This window comes from Oratosquilla oratoria, chromosome 11 (assembly GCF_046742065.1).
Source record: "Oratosquilla oratoria isolate Oo_2021 chromosome 11, ASM4674206v1, whole genome shotgun sequence".
In the NCBI taxonomy this organism is placed as follows: domain Eukaryota; kingdom Metazoa; phylum Arthropoda; class Malacostraca; order Stomatopoda; family Squillidae; genus Oratosquilla; species Oratosquilla oratoria.
The window spans coordinates 34898586-34915849 of record NC_134787.1 but is presented as its reverse complement, the minus strand read 5'-3'; the positions used below and the strand labels follow the sequence as shown (position 1 = coordinate 34915849).

At 40.1% G+C, this 17264-nt stretch overlaps 1 protein-coding gene across 2 annotated transcripts in view; it reads right to left on the bottom strand.

Moving 5' to 3' along the window:
* The window catches only part of LOC143029730 (neurotactin-like), a 57586-nt gene that overhangs the window by 27523 nt on the left and 12799 nt on the right, over positions 1-17264 (bottom strand). For both annotated transcript variants that reach the window (XM_076192606.1, XM_076192605.1), the window contains 3 exons: positions 9699-10005; positions 8437-8670; positions 3284-3455 (listed from right to left, as the gene is read on the bottom strand). In XM_076192606.1, the coding sequence (XP_076048721.1) occupies positions 3284-3455; positions 8437-8670; positions 9699-10004 (712 nt within the window). In that variant the 5' untranslated portion in view covers position 10005. The remainder of the gene's footprint in view (positions 1-3283; positions 3456-8436; positions 8671-9698; positions 10006-17264) is intronic.

Below are 17264 nucleotides of genomic sequence, written 5' to 3'. Positions count from 1 at the left end.
GTAGCTCCGACTTTTTCTTAGTTGTGTCCTGATTGATGCCTAAACTGACACTTAATTTAGTGACAAATCAACAGATTTCCCAGCAGTGGCTCTAGCCAATGAAAAATACTTCTCCATGTAACCTCGTTCACATGATATAAATACCGAGGTAAAACTGCGTTATAGACAAATGCGATCGGGCATGCGCGTTATACGTCGGTGCGCGCTATCTGTGTACTGAGATAACGAAGTGCATGGGTGCGCATTATAACCCGATGCGCATTTTAAGCCGGAAAATACGGTACAATAGGACCATGGTCTTAATTAGCAGGATTTTTTTTTTTTTAAATGTGTTATCTCTTATATGAGCATAACACTTATAGTGTAAAAATTTCACAGCATAATGTATTATAATATATTCTTTTCTTATATGACAGTTTTCGTAATGTTTGCGTTACATGATTGTCAGTTAAAGAAAATTTTTCAAATTGCTCCTTCAGATAGATAAAAGATATACATAATCATGCTCATAAAAATATAGAATTTAATATTTATGATCTCATTGTATATATATATATATATATATATCTATTCATTGGGGTTATCAGAATTATATGCATGCTAAGAATAAAAAGACCATAGTAGGCTGAAAAGACACGCACTCATGCAGTTGTTGAGCAAATGTAAAGATGGGTCCATTTACATAAAAATAGTTGCCTTGAAATCATGACCACTTCATCATTATTTTGGGATGGTATAAATGTTGTGCTAAATATAGACATCTCATCAACATGGGCTTTCATTTGTCCACATTAGACCTTATTTTGAATGTGTTTTTTACTGAAGCGAAATTATATAACTACAACCACTCCTTGTTTAACGACGCCAATTGGGACCAGCGTCGCCGTCGTTAACCGAATTGGTCGTTAAGGGAAAGTGTATACATATACGTACATGTACTGTATGTACAATGTCCAGCAATACATGTATCTTTATTTTCGTGTATTTTCCCTCTTTTATACAGTACATTAAAGCTTTATTTACTGTTTATTTACCGTGGTTAGGTTCCTGAAATTACCGTATATGACCAAATCCGCGTATGCTGACATTCCATATTAAATACCGGGGTATTTTTTTAGTTTCGACCATGGGCGCAATATAGCAATAGAAAATTAAATATTAATTTTGTAAATTAAAATGTATCAACGTAATATGCAATTTTGTGGGCGGAAATGGAAGTAAATAATACCTTGCTACAAGCAAATATGCTAATGAACGAAGTCGGTAGCATAGGATCGGGACGCCATCTTGTTGTCTGTCAACTGACGGCCTTGGTACTTCCGACTACCTCGCCAGGTATATTTTCTTGAAGGAATGTTATGGTGCGGAGATACATGCATTCCTTCAAGCTGCAATAACTTTGTACTGTATACCCCACAAGCTGAGAGAGTGGTTGAAAAGCCCGCCAACGTCTCTCACGACGACGACAACGAGGACGAGTCGGATGACATTTAATTTGCAGGTGATGATTTATTAAACACAGGTTAGGTTAGTTTAGTTTAGGTTAGACGAATTTATCATCCTTTCATTTCTTCAATGTCGGAATCTATCATAAACATGGTGTACCATTCGTCCGACATGACTTCGTTACTTACGAAATCTGTTTTCGCACTTTTTTTTATTTCCGCTCACAAAACTGTATATTACATTGATGCATTATAATTTACAAAATTAATAATTAATTTTCTATTGCTATATTGCGCTCATGGTCGAAACTAAAAATTTACCAATACCGGTATATACTGTACCCCAGGTAGTTTGTGCAGCTTGCAGGATGGTAATGTAGACCTAAGTTTCGTAACACTTTACCTCACAGCTAATATCCACCGTACAAGTTCATTTATAACATCATACAAATTTGCCTCAGCCAACTTAATTTTCATACACGACGTCGTAACTTCGGGAGATTTACGTTAAACGAATATTGGTCTGTCATAAAGTCCGTCGTAACTCCGCGTCGTCGCTAACCGAGTAGGTCGTTAAACGAGGAGTGGTTGTATATAATTTGGGCAGTCATCATTTATATATTTTTTCTATTGTGATTTTAAGGAGCTCATATTCCTTGGTAAATTCCTTAAGGGCCCCATTCACGACAACGATTTTCAACCCCAACCCAGATTTCGAACATGGTCTGGGTTGGAGTTGTGGTTGGCGGCTTCGCCACTCACTGCAACAACCAATTGTTCAAATTTTCGCAGTTGATCCGCAGTTCTATTGTGATAAGATGTCTGATCTCGACTCTGACGATCTTTTTGATATTGCTTTTTTTTTTTTTAGAGGCAGATAGAAAGCGCAAAAAAAAGTCAAAGTGGTAAGTCTTGGCTTCAAAAAAGAAACAAGCTATCCCATATTCAATTATTAGAGGAACTGAGACTAGAGCCTAAAGACTATATGAACTATTTAAGAATGGATGAATCCACATTTTTAGAACTTCTGTCCTTGGTAATACCAATCATGAAAAAAACAGGATACGATGATGAGGAAGGCTATTACACCTCATGAACGTCTCGTATGTACATTACGATTCCTAGCAACAGGGAGGTCATATGAAGACCTCAAATTTTCCTCCATACAGTTCTTAACGAGCCAATTTTTTTAACTACATCATCACGCGTAGCTGCGGGGTTTACTTCCTTAAATTTTGAAACGAGTATGTCATAAGCATTGTTTCTCATCATTTTATTTGAGTATTCTTTACTTTCAACTTTCCACAGGCATGGATGTTGACGGTATATCTCAATAATCTCTCTTACGAAATATTTACTGTACGCTTCCATTTTTTTACTTAGGCAGCACAACTACAGCTACAAGCGCACGGTACGAAAATTTGGGCACAAGTGATAGATTTGGTTGTCCGCACCCACTCACCACACCAACCCCAACACAGACATGAAGCTCCGCCCACAAAATATCAGGAAAATCTAAACGACTCCAACTCCAACCACGACCTGCAAATCGCGGTTGCGATGTAGGTTGTTGGAGCCCATACACGAGAAAATTTGGTCTGGGTTGGGGCTGGAAATCTGGGTTGGGGTTGAAAATCGTTGTCGTGAATGGGGCCCTTTAGAAAAGTCTTGGAGAGAGAGAGAGAGAGGAAAAAAAAAGAGAGAGAAAAAAAAAAGTCATCTTCACAGATAGATTGTAAGTAACTGTTTCAATGGATAAAGTGTAGCTAATTAACTGAAATTAGAGTAAAGTCTACATAGAAGTTTGGTGAGTTTCTGGCTTAAGCGGGAGTACTTACCTACAATAACCCTTGTTGAAGCAATGCAGCTGAGCAAATTGGCAAGGAATGCCCTTAACTTCGGGTGTCTTCTCCGTTTGGGCAAGTCTAATTTGGGGTCTCGGATGACGGTGACAGAAGGATCAAAGAGGTCAAGGTACCGCGGCTCACGGTAGCCTCCCACCTCCACCAGCTAAGAAAGAAAATTTCTTGTAATGAAGATTATACCTTACATTTTGTTTTGATAGCACAATTGTGAATAAAACCCACACTATCATGTAGAAAGTGAATTTGCTGAAGAGTGTTAGTGGACACTGTCACCTCATTGCCATAAAACACAAGAGATAGAATAAAGATGGCTTGCAGTCAAGACTATGTAGGTTCACTAATATTATTAATGATTTACAGTGACAATCAATCCAATGTCACAAGTTTCATAAATGACATGATGGAAAGAACTATACCAACATGTTTGCAAGTGATGCAAGATCATGAAGACAATAAAATATAAGGAGGAATGCAAATTAGTGTTAAAAAAAATATCTAGACAAATACATACATACATATACCATCGGCTTTTCCCCCTTACAAGGGAGGTAGCCAGAGTCAAAGGCATAAATACACTCCCACCCAATTCATCCCCACATACTCCACTCCCATTCACCATCCCTCCCTCCCTCCCTCTTTTCTTGGCTTCTCCTGGATGATGGGTCCCTGCATCTCACCCACTGCCCTGGTTCAGAGGCAATGTAGCAAGACACAGCACATCCACAGCAAGGCTGCTTCATTTAATCGGTGACTCATCTCTCTGACCCCTCATGCAGAAAAAGAGAAGACGGGGAGAATCCCTTTAGGCTGTGTCAAAATATCAATCATACATACTCCCCCACCCACTCCCTTCCATGCATCACAGCATCATCCATACACAACCATTCTCCACTCACCCCTACCTTCTGTCTTCTCCCTTTCTTCCTAAACATACATTCCCTTCTTTCCCAATGCCCCTTTTACCCCATCCATCCATCTCATCCTTGGTTACCCCTTCATGATAACTCCCTCCACCTCCACCTTCCACAACTCTTTTACTAATCTTTCTTCACTCACTCCTTCCATGTGTCCAAACCATCCCAACACTCATCAACCCTATCTCCCAACTCCCCTTCCACCCCCGCTCTCCTCCCCACCCATTCCACCCAGCCTATCAACCTCTACCACACCTCTCAGGCATTTCAGCTCAAACACATCTAAACTCTTCCTCTCTTATGTTCTATGTTTCTGCCCCATATAGTGCTGTTGGCACAATCACTTCTTCATACAATCTCCTCTTAGCATCCATTCCTAAATGTCTACTTCTCATTACACTTTTCAGTCTCCTATGTCACCCACTTGCTTCTCTCAATCTACATTCCACCCCCATTCCTCCCTTTCCTGCTACATTCACACCCAGGTGTCCAAAGCCATCCACTTGCTCCAGCCTCTCTCCCTTAATACTCGGAGAAACATCACGTGACTTGAATATACAGATATGTGAACACTGTTACGACATCTGGCATGATGTCACCACCAATGCATGTGTGACACATAGGAACAGGGAAAAACCACCAGATGGACTGGAAGAATGCAGAGCTGGTGATACGAGAGCCTGACAAGATCCACAGGAAGTGTTTGGAAGCAGTGGTCATACAAGGAACCAACACTATTGAACAAAATAGGGGCATGTTCAACATCTCACCCCACATAATTCCTTTAATACCCATGGCCAACAAAATTTTAAACCATCCTTTGTGAGCAATTTGCCTGCGGATGTTTGGGCCAGCCTTCTCAACCTCTCCCAGTAATCAATCCTCCTTCTCCTCCTCCTCTTCCTTCCCTCCCCTACTTCTTTCTTTCCCCATTCCCTCCATTCCTCTTATTCAATCTTAAGCATGAGTATCTCAACTACGTACTTGAAAAAGCTGTAATAAGTGAAACGTCATACAAATAGAGGCTCCGTCCTCACATGGTGTTCAACTCATCAGTCTTAATACTCACCTCTAATTTGCTGCCATCCTCTCTCCCTGCACATCTCATCACCCCCACCTTTACCAACATTTACCTCCAAATACCTTCTCTCGCACACCCTCCCAAACTCCGTCACAAACCTTCCCAATCCCTCTTCTGATCCTGCTACAAATGCAGTTTCGTCAGCAAACAACAACTGGTCCATCTCTCACCTTTCTCCATTTTCCCCAACCATCTCCAATCCCTGGCCCATTATCCTTGTGTCCACCTCTCGCACCACCCATCCATGTAAAGTTGAACAGCCAAGGTGACATAACACATCTCTGGCAAAGTCCCACCTTTACCTCAAACCACTCACTCTCTCCATCTCCAATTCTAACACAGGCTCCACCACTCTCGCAAAAACCTTTGACTGCTCTTAACAGCTTTACTCCTATCCTATATATCTGGAATACCTCCCACAGCACCCTCCTGTCCACCCTGTCACAAGCCTTTTCCAAATCCATAAAGGCCCAAAAACATCCTTACCTTTTCCTAAAGCTTTCTCACATAACTGCCTTACCACAAAAATCTGATCCACACAACCCCCACCTGTCCCAGAACCACACTTCCTTACCAATTACCCCTTCTGTTCCCCTCCTAATCCTTTCAATCAAAACCCTCCCAACTACACTCAACAGACTGATCCCTCTGAAACTACTACACTCACACCTGTCACCCTTTCCCTTGTAAAACAGAATTATACAGGCACTCCTCCAGTCCTCTGGTACTCTACCCTCTTTTAGACAAACATTAAACAACCTCACCAGCCAATCCACCATCACTGCACCTCCCTCTTCCAGACACTGCATGACACCCACCCAAGCCAGGTGCCTCACCCACTCTCATCATTTTAATAACTGTTTTCACCTCATCTTTCTCTACCTCTCCCCCATTTTCCTCATTCATCACTGTCATTTTCTTAGCGCTTCCCATTGCAACTACCTTTCCCTCCCTATCCTCCTTCACATTTAGCAACTCCCTAAAATACTCTACCTATCTTCCTCTTACTGCCATCTCTTCCATTATCATCTCTCCATCTGCACCTTTTACCTTTTCTTCTCTACTTGATTCACCTCCTCTTCCTCTCTTAATTTCCTTCCAAAACATCTTTTTATTACTTTCAAAATTTTCTGTCATACTCTTACCCCATTTCACATCTGCTCTCCTCTTTGCCTCCTTTATCTTATGCTTTATTTCTCTTCTCTTTTCTTTGTACCTCTCATATGATTCTCTCATCCTATTTTGTAACCAATCTGTGAATGCTCGTTTCTTCTCTTCTACACCCTTCTTTGTTTCATCATCCTACCACTCAATACCTTTCCTTCTATTTCCTTCCATCCTCCTTGTTCCACACACCATTTTTGCACACCTCATGACTACCTCCTTGAAACATCCCCATTCCTCTTCCATTCCTGGTTCTACTCTATCCTTCACTCCCTCCCACTCTTCTCTCAGCCTCTTTTTGTATTTCTCCTCCTTTTCTTTCTCATTTAAGCAGTTTACTCTAAGCACCGCCCTATCTTCTGTCATTTTCTTTTCTCCATCTATCCTCCATTCTTAAGTTACCTTCTACCAAAAAACCATCTGATATTCCTCTACATTCTCCCCTTAGAATATGTACATCCAAAATTCTTCCTACTCTTCTGGTTACCACTATATAGTACATTCAAGCCCTATCTATCCACCCTTCCATCCATCACCCTTTCCCATGTGTACTTATGCTTGACTTTCTTCCTAAACACTGTATTTGCTACCATGAACTCTCTAGACACATCTCCACCATCATCTCTCCACTATGATTTTCCTTGAACTCCACACTTCCCAACCACTCCATCTATTGGTTCATCCTAGCATTGAGATCTCCCAATAGCACTCTAATGACATTTCTCCCTACACCCTCTATGCACTCATGTAAATCTATCCAAAATGCCTCCCTTTCCTCTACACTCTTCTCATTACCAGACTCAAATGCACTTACAAAAACCCACATCTCCCTTCCCAGCTTCACCTTCATCCACATTAACCATGAAGAAACCTCCTTCCACTCCACCACACATTTACCTATCTCTTTACTTACTAGTATAGCCACCCCTTCTCTCCCTTTTTCTCTCTTCACTCCTGACACCCTCCCAACTATACTCCCAAACTCACTCCTCCTTTCAACTTAGTTTCATTCAATTCCAAAACAGGCTATCTTTCTTATTACAAACATATTGCCTATCTCTTCCCTTTTATTCTCATCTGTACCACATCCATGCACATTAAAAGACCCAAACTTTAGGGTTCTGTTTGGAGAAACTCATCCCATACCCTCTTATGCCTTTGCTTCTTTTTTTAGGAATGTCCCCTTTGGGGCTACAGAGAGTAGGATGCCTAGTCCTATCCCCATCCTGTTTTTGTCGCCTTCTATGACTCAAGTAGGAACACTCGGTAGCAATATTATTTTTCTCTCACTACAGGGTTCGGCAAAAAAGGAAATGAATATTTAGAGAAATGGTACAGGACAGTATTAAGAATAGGGGGACAGCATGATGGACAGTTGCAGTATAATAGAATAGCATCCTTTCTCTATGAAAATTATGTGTGACTCTGGTCTGTACAGGCACCCCATATAGACCCTAAAGTATCAACTGCATGCTACTGAGCAGCTTTTAATCCCACAATAACATGCAGCCAATACCCCAGATGGGGATCTAGACAAATACATGTCAGAAAAGGAATAGAGAAATCAGGTGGGGCTCATAATGTTGGAACTGACCACTAAAACTGGTTGATTAATTTCATGTCTAAAAGTGTGGGTTTTAGTAACATAGAACCATGGTTATGTCAGTGTCATTTTACCACTTTATAGAAAGCACATTTTCTGGGGGCTTTCTTCATGATGGAAACAGGTTCTGGGAACTAAGGCTGCAACCTATACATATAATCAGAAATAATAATAAATGTCTCCACTAGTGAAGAGATTGAATGTACAAAAATATCTAAACAGAGAAATAGAAAAATGTCATACCCCAGCATGCCAGCCCTCCTTTCAATCAATGATGGTTGAAAGACCTGAATTTGTTAAATTATGACACTATTTAATCCTTTACTTGAGATGAATAATGCACATAAAAGGAAATGACACTTACCTCAGGTTCAACAAAACTGATTTCTCTAGCTTCGAGGTCTTTGGCACTTAGGTCTCTATATGTAGTGGCAGTGGTAGGCTCCTTCAGTTCCTTGAATGATCCAGGAAGTGGATCCTTCGATGGGTCCCTGAAGGCTACAGAAGGTTCCCTAAATGCTCCTTCACTGATGGCAACACCTCTTTCACTGCCTGGAACTTGTCCACTCAGACCACTGGCCACACGGCCTCCCCCACGCTGTCATATGGAAGCGAAACCAATATATATCAGTCCAATAAATAAAGAGTAAAACCCAGAGGAGCAGAATTATTGGTGAAGAAATCTAATGAAGGTAAAATAGATGAAGTCTGCTTTCACAATTATATGTATTGTCACCATTACTTTTCTGTCAGGAAGTACTTTCTTGTTGAAGCTGTCCAGTCCTTCTTGGGGGAGGTTTGTGAGCAGTGTATTGTTGGAGGGTCTTGTTTGAATCCTGTCTAGATTTGGTGTGGGAGGTATGTGTTTTGCTTCTTCCTAGGGTCCATACAGTATTATTTGATTTTTGTTCAGATATGGTATACATATATATATATATATATATATATATATATATATATATATATATATATAGAGAGAGAGAGAGAGAGAGAGAGGTCTGTTGGGTGTTGTAAATGATACGTTAGATGGAACAAGCTGCACAATATTTGTAAATGTAGATGATACAAAAACCATAAGGAGAACAGAAGATAATGGTTGCAGAAAAAAAAAGTCTTATTGCTAAGAAGTGCACTATAATGGAAATGGGCAAATTACAGAAAGGTTGTGAATGATGCATTTGCTGGGAAATAAAACAATTATAAGAGCAAAGGAGGACCTGGTTGTGTTGGTTACAGCTGATTAACATGTTAACTAGATTTTTGGTGAGACACAAGGGGGGTCTTGCATCCCCCAAAATTCAACAATATTCAGATTAACACTACATGGATCAGGATGGACTTTAACAAATGAGAGAGGATTGGAACTTTCTAGATTTCTAACATTGTTCTTGAACTAAAGGTATGAAATGTGGTTGGATAATATGAAAAATGAATCAGTTCTACAATCCACAAATTTGAATAGGATCCAGCAATTTGGCCATGGTTTTACAGGAGACATTGAAGAAGGGCATACTGGGTGGACCCAATTAGAATCATATCAATATAGAAAATACTTGCAAATACTTGAGCACCACAGTAATCTGATTTTGGGACCAATGAGCTTGAGAAGGAACAAGTCACCGATACCTGTGCAATCTCAAATTTTCTCCTGAAGAAGGTGGGGATCCTGAAACCACGGGAACGTCGCATTTGTCCACTTCTCCCCCTGGGCCTGCCCCCTGGTATTACGCCACTTCCACTGGCAGCCGGTGCGCCATGTTGCTGAGGGGCAGAGGCGGAAGTGGTGCCACTTCCTCCAGTATTTCTCCTTCCACTTTGGCCCTCGGCTCCATTTCCACCTCCTGTAGGATCTGCCCCTCGCGCTCCGGAGCGGCTGGATGTGCCACTCCACGTCCTGGTCACGTAACGTCCAACCACCGACCATCCCGACATTCTGTAAGGTTTACATTCATTGAAATTCTGGGTTGATCGTTTTAGAAAAAAAAAAGTGAAATAGTAGCATTATGGGTTGATCATTCTATTACTTGGTTCTAGTATTTTTTTCTTTTCTTTTTTATAACTGACACGTTTTCTATATCACTGTCATAACCACTACTAGATGTTAAACATTTGTAGGAAGTACTTCTACTTTATCACTATATAGTTTTGTTAGAAAGAGTTGCATTATATACTGTAAATAAACAAAACAATCCAAAGTCTGTATTAATCAATCCGTTGCCCCATGTTTTTCTTGCAAGAGCTAAGACCTTCATTTAACTGGCAAGAGCCAATCAGGATACCTACAAGGCAGCTCGCACACCGAAGCAACCAGTTGGATGAAACCGATCGGACGCATGTTATTGTATTCTTATCATTATTTACTTTATAGTACTTGGATATTCTTCTTTATGTCACATTCGGCGCGAAATTGTCTTCAATGGTAGAAGCAATGCAACTGGTTGCAACGTCGTAAGCAACTGGTTGCGTCGGTGTTCGAGCTACCAAAGTCACTCAGAGACGAGGTTTTGTTGTCGTCGTCGTAATCGGAAGCTTGTAACGACATCGTAATAACGAGCACACGCATTAAAATTTCTGACATGACAACTGCACGGATTCGATGATTTGTCTGTTCAGAACTAAGTTAGAATTAAATAACGGTGTCATCAGCGTTGTCTTTCAGTGGGTAATTTTGTATGTTGTTTACAAGTCCATATTTGTGTTTGTCCTTGTAACCACGCCTCCAAATGCGTAAATTGATCAGTGTTGATTATATATCATAGGTAAAATATCACGACTGAAAGTAAATTGGAAATACTAAAGCAGTCAAAAAGTTGTTACTGCGTTAGGTAATCTATTTGTCAATAACATGAAGAAAAAAGAACAAAGGATTTTATCTGTTCATTTACTTTTTTTCGTTTTGAGTATCATCCAAGATATAACAGTAAATATGATCAAAATTTGTAAGAAAGGTATTTTACGCAAATCATGGCATGTTGCAACCTCAAGACTAATTTTTTTTATAGTCTGTGCACGGCGTACCCTTCGGTACACCTACATTAGAGTACACGTGACAGAGCATATATATTTTTCGAATTTAGGTAATAATGGCACAGGTAAAAACGGCACAGGTAAAAACGGCACTGCTGCTCTTTGCTTCCAATACAAATTTCTGATGATACTCATGTCTTTGCTATTTATATCCACTCTTTCCAAAATATTTATCAAATCCTCATGTCTTACCCTATCAAACGCCTTCTCGTAGTCAACAAAGCAAAGATATACATGTTGTTGTTTTTCTATCATCCTCTCCATAATCGTTCTTATTATAAAAATTGCATTTGCTGTTCCTTTCCCTTTTGTGAAACCTAATTGCTCCCATGAAACTTGTTCTCTCACTATATTTCTTAGTCTATTTAAAACTATCCTTAATACAATTTTGGTTATTTGACTCATGATACTGACTGTGCGATGTTTACTACATTCCATTGTTCCGTTTATCTTTGGTAGTGGTATAAAAATCGAGTTACACATATGTTCCGTTATTGTACCCTTTTCGTAAATTTGGTTTATTAGACTAGTGAGCTTTCTTATTGCAAAATCCCCTAATGCCTCTAACATATATATGTGTGTGTATATATATGTATATATATATATATATATATATATATTATATATATATATATATATATATATATATATAAACACACACACAGCTCGTGGTGCTGTGGTTAGAGTCGTCGCCTACCATTACGGCGGCCCGAGTTCGACTTCCGCCCAGGGCTGAATTTCAGTATCGCTGCGCTGCGGGGTGTTACTCCAACTCTCGTGGGCGGGGAGTTGGGGGTGTGTACGTATAAGGTCACAGTATTACCCATAGATCGATCATGCGAGCTCTGAACTCTCATCCGGGAGGTTAATAACTGTCGATCACGATTCCAACACGTGATCCAAGACCATGGTGAATCACACACACACACACAATCATACTAGTTAAATAGACGAAACAGTAGTGTGTGCAAGAACAATACAAGAATTTGAGAGCAACTTGATATGGCGACATTGGGACACCACGAGTGTGGCTCCCCTTCCCATAGGATACTAGATAAATACACACGTTTCGTCTGCTGACTTTCAAAGGAATGAAAAAGTCAGTAGATGAAACGTCAAGAATAAACGCTTCACTCCCCGTCCATGTTTCCTTTGTCATGTTTAAGCAATATAAACGGATGCGTTTCAACTGAGTTGCTTTCGACATCAGATTTTTTTTATCATTCACGTTCATTATACCGTTCGCACTAGAATAACAGGAAGAAAAAAACACACATAAAAAAAAAAGCCGAAACTATTATGTAAGTATCGTTAAAAGGACAAAGCCTTTGACACGGTCAACCAAACAGTTGACTATTATCAAGTGAACGTTCAAATGGCGAACAAAAACGACACATTTGAACGAGACAATCAATCAGCCAACCTCAGTCCACTGTTGAACATGCCTCCTTCATAGCATTTCATGATTCAAATGACCGCGCCAACTTCTGCCACGTCACTCCTGCAAGCTTCACTATCTCGTATCCCCCCCCCCCCTCTGTCTGGTCTCCCTTTTCCACGCTTTCCATCTCGCGGCGTCCACTCAGTAACACACTTGCTCCATCGCTCATTAGTCGCTCGCGCTAACTTACTTTGTCCAATTCCACTTCCTCTCTTTTACCGCCTCCACAATATCTTTCACTCCAGCCTGCTCTCTTACCCAACCTGCTCTCAGTCTCTCAACGTTATTCCCATCATTGATCTCTCTATTCTCCTCTGTGCGTTCCTTAGCTTTGTCTCAATCGGTTTCGTTATTTTCCAAGTCTCATCCGTAGATCATTGCTGGCAGAATGCATTGATTGTAAAATCTGAGTTTCAAACATACAGGCAAAGAACCTCTCAGGATTTTATTATATTTACGAAACCCTTTCCAACCAATTGTAATACGCCTTTTTATTTCACTATCATGATCTTTGGCCTGGCCTAAATAATTATACTCTTCAACTTCAAGACTTTCACCATCGATTATAATCTCTTTACTTTGAACTTCCGTTTTGAACATTACTTTGATTTTACTCTTATCTATTTTAAACCTACTTTGAGACTTTCCTTGTTCAGACCACTCAGCATGTCTTGGAATTCTTCTGCTCTTTTTGAAATAAAGAGTTTCATCCGCAAATCTTAGGTGGGTAAAATATTCGCCATTAATCGTCAAACCTTTTTCTTCTCAACTCAACCTTCTGAAAATTTCTTCCAAGCAAGCTGTAAACAATTTGGGTGAATTTGTGTCGTTTCGCCGTACTTCTTTCTCGATCTTTATATTTTCTGTATCTTTGCGTAGTCGAATTACAACGGTAGTTTTCGCATAAATCTTTACTAGAACTCTTACGATCTGTTCGTTTGCACCTTGCTTGCGTAGCGAGTTTGGTATTGGTATTTGTTCTACCGAGTCACAGGCTTTCTCGTAATCTACAGAAGCTAAACATAGAGGTATATTGTATTCTGTCGTTTTCTCGATGAGTTGGGTCATCGCCTGCAAATGTCTATAGTTGAATATCCGCTTCTGAAGCCTGCCTGTTCTCTCGGTTGGTTTTCATCTAAAAATTGAATTAGAGTATTTAATGATTTGTAAGAATCTTGGAGAATACTTGATATACATTTGATAGCATGTTAATCGGTCGGTAGTTACTAATGTCTTTCTGGTCTCATTTTTTATGAAGCATTGCACCAGGATTTAGGAACGCTTTCTTGATTTAGGCACTGGGTGTACAACTGAGCTAACTTAATATGAATTTCTTTCCCTGCGTCTTTCAACAGATCTGTCGATATACTATCTTCCCCAGTTGCTTTTCCTAGTTTCACCTTTTCAGAAACTCTACTCCTTCCTTTGTACTGTAATTTCTGGTATACAACTGACTCAACTACAAGATTCGACGAGTAAAGCTCTTGGTAAAATTCTTCTACTCTTTATACCATTCAGTCTCTGCGCTTAATGATCTCTCCATTCCTATCTTTCAAATGTATCATTTCTGTCTTCCTAAAACATGTCTGCGCTCGGTCATTTTAATAATTTTACCTTTCCGAATAGTTTCCTGTATTTCACCCGTTTCTCTTTCTTTCCTCTGATATCTACCTTTCGTTGATAGGATTTAATTCCACTTTATTTCGTCGCTCCTACTTTAAATCTGCACACTCTTTCTTTTAATTAAGTCGTTTGTAGTTTTTGAGTATTTGTTTTTTCTAATACTTTTTTAACCTCCCACTTTCTCTCCTAATTCCCTAATGATATTCATGCCTTCGACGCTGTCCTCCTCAATTTATTAATTTCTTACTGAAATTCCTTCTTGTTATCCTTAATCTTCGCAAAGCTTATTCTCTTTTTCAAAACTAGTTTATTTCTCCCGGCCCTGAAATTGAATTTGGCTGTGCAACCTACCATTCTACGGTCACCACCTACATTCATGACCTTAACATTGTTAACGCTCTAGCTCTCATCTTCTAATATGAAGTCTGCTTCGTTCTTTATTGTTCCATTTGGAGTTCTCCAGGTCCATTTACGACCTACACGCTTTTGAAAGTGTTTATTATTCTCATGTTGTAGTTCTCTGCAAAATTGACTATAGGCAATTCACTCAAAGAATCTCAGTCGATCCTGCGCTTTCGGTTGGCAGCCCTGCTCACCCTTCCCCACGCTTAGCTGGCTGAAACCTCAAACTTCCTTAAAATATATTTATATTTCTTCACTTAGCTCGGTGACTATACGAGTTACACGAATTTCATGTACATCTAGGGATGAAGCAGTCTTTGTTCACCTATGCTTTCCATCTCGATAGTGTAAAGAAAGTAATTATAGCGAGTATAAGATAAGGAATATAATATTAATATTTATACAGCATTTTACTTATTATTGCTGTGGGCAGTCATTATGAGGCTGGTTTTAATATTTAACATGTTTTCTGTGATATAAAATAGTCATGAATATGACTGCATTCCACATATCCCAAAAGGTGACACATAAAGAGAAAATGAAAGGTTTATATGATTATCTTTTGATACTGGACGGGTGGCGGGAAGCACAGCGTCTTCTCCCTTCCTCCACTCCAATCAGCCTCATGAGTCAAAATTGAACATGACTTGAGTACATACCGTTCATGGTTTTTCGCATCTTGATTAGTTTACGGCTTTCATCATCTCGTATCCATTATCTTCTTGAGTCTTTGAATACGGTAGTACCAACATATATTGTCTGAAGAGTCACTCAGATCGGAAATTGAAATGTTCGTGAGGCGGATCATACTTTTTCATATCTAAATATTTCAATTTCCGATCTGAGTGTCACTCTTCCGACCACTAGATCGTTTTTCCTTTACCTCTGTAGAACAGGTGGTGACTATCTTGTAACTGTATCAGTTTCTTTTTTCCCCGCTCTTCGGACTTCGTTCAGTCTGTAGAACAGGTGGTGACTATCTTGTAACTGTATCAGTTTCTTTTTTTTTCCGCTCTTCGGACTTGCTTCCATCACAACCATACTATAGTACCTTATAAAGATGATTCCAAGGATGAACTCTATCAATTATTTTAGGTCAAAGGTCAAAGGTCAAGGTCACAATGACGTAAAATGTAATTTTCATTCAAGGCTCCAATACATCAAACGCTGTGCCCGTCACACCAATCTAACCAACGTTTATGATCATTTCTCCAAATTAATCAAATCTATCTTCTCTTATGTTTCCTGACATTTTAACGTGTCATGCACCATATACTGAAGCTTTGACACTATCGACAACTGCTCTCGCTCAGCGCGATTTATTCTGTTTTTTTTTTCTTTGCCTTTACTGTCTTTCTTTATTAGTTCTTTCTCTCTTCTTTTCTTTTGTCTCGTCCCTGAAGCGCCCCTGAGGAACCTTTTGTCCTCATTGGGCCGTCAGCCCTTTCATGGGAGTCTTGGTCCCTCACTCACCTCCCCAGGCTTGAACAAAGAAACTAAACAAAAAGAAATGAAATAAATTAATAGAATAGATAAGTAGATACCGTAAGTAAAGGTAGAAAAGGAAAGGATGAAAATCTGGGATTTGTAAGTTTCTAAATGCATTTCAAGACAGATTTAGACGAACACACACACACACACACACACGTGTATGGGCTTGTGTGTATACACTTAGTAGTGTACAAATTCTGATGAAACTTTCATTTGTCTCAATGTGTTACATTTTGGGCTTTATTGTCTCATTTTGGGCTTTATTACCACATTTTGGGTTTCATTGTCACATTTTGGGTTTCATTGTCACATTTTGGGCTTTATTGTCTCTTCTTAATGGGTTCTATGGGCTACTCATTGTTCTGCTTCACAACAGGATTCGATTTTCTTCAGCAGACGAAAGAACCAGCATTTCTTTCGGTTTCCCTCGAGAAGTTTTGGGCACTGCTTTATGAGACGCTGTTTCCGATGACCCTGGGATTGACGGAATATCTTTTGTAGCATTCTGTTTCTGCTACTTGCTCCAGATTTACGTTCTGGAACGTTCCGGGGATGGTATGGAACGCCGTCATAGTACTTTTCGAAGTCAAAATGTTCATTCTTGTTTGCATCATGGCAGAAACAAGAACTTTCGTAGTCGCAGCGAGGCTATTGACCCTGGGTGCACGCGACTTTCTGGGCGGTCTCCTGGTTGTCCTGTGGCTCGGGGAAATAATAATAATTATATAGATATAGCTCCCCGAGCCTGTACTAAATTCGCTCGAAGAGTTCTTCTACTTCGAGCTGAATTTTTCGGTACTTGGAGCACGAACATGGGAAGGAACATGTTCTTGACTGCGCCTGTGGAGACTTTTGAGGCCTTTGCAATCCTTTCTCAACGCTCCGTTTCATGCCCCTTGCCAGTTTCTTCTTCCTGGCTTCCATGACTTTCCTTTCGAGCAGAATCTCTTCCAAGGTATGCAAGGGCATTAAGGCTACTCCTTGACCTTTCTTCGCGTCTTCGAAAACAGGAGCTGGAATGCCTTCCTTCAGCTCGGGAAGGCTTCTACTTCCGAAGGGGTTCGCAGTGGGCCTCTTATCTAATGTCTCCTTTGGCTGGTCCAAAGGATCCTTTGCCATAAAGATGTCGGCCAATGTCGGCATGGGTTTATTTTCTTCGGTGCTTTGTGGACTCGGGCTCGATCCTTGCCCATTACAGCTGCTAAACT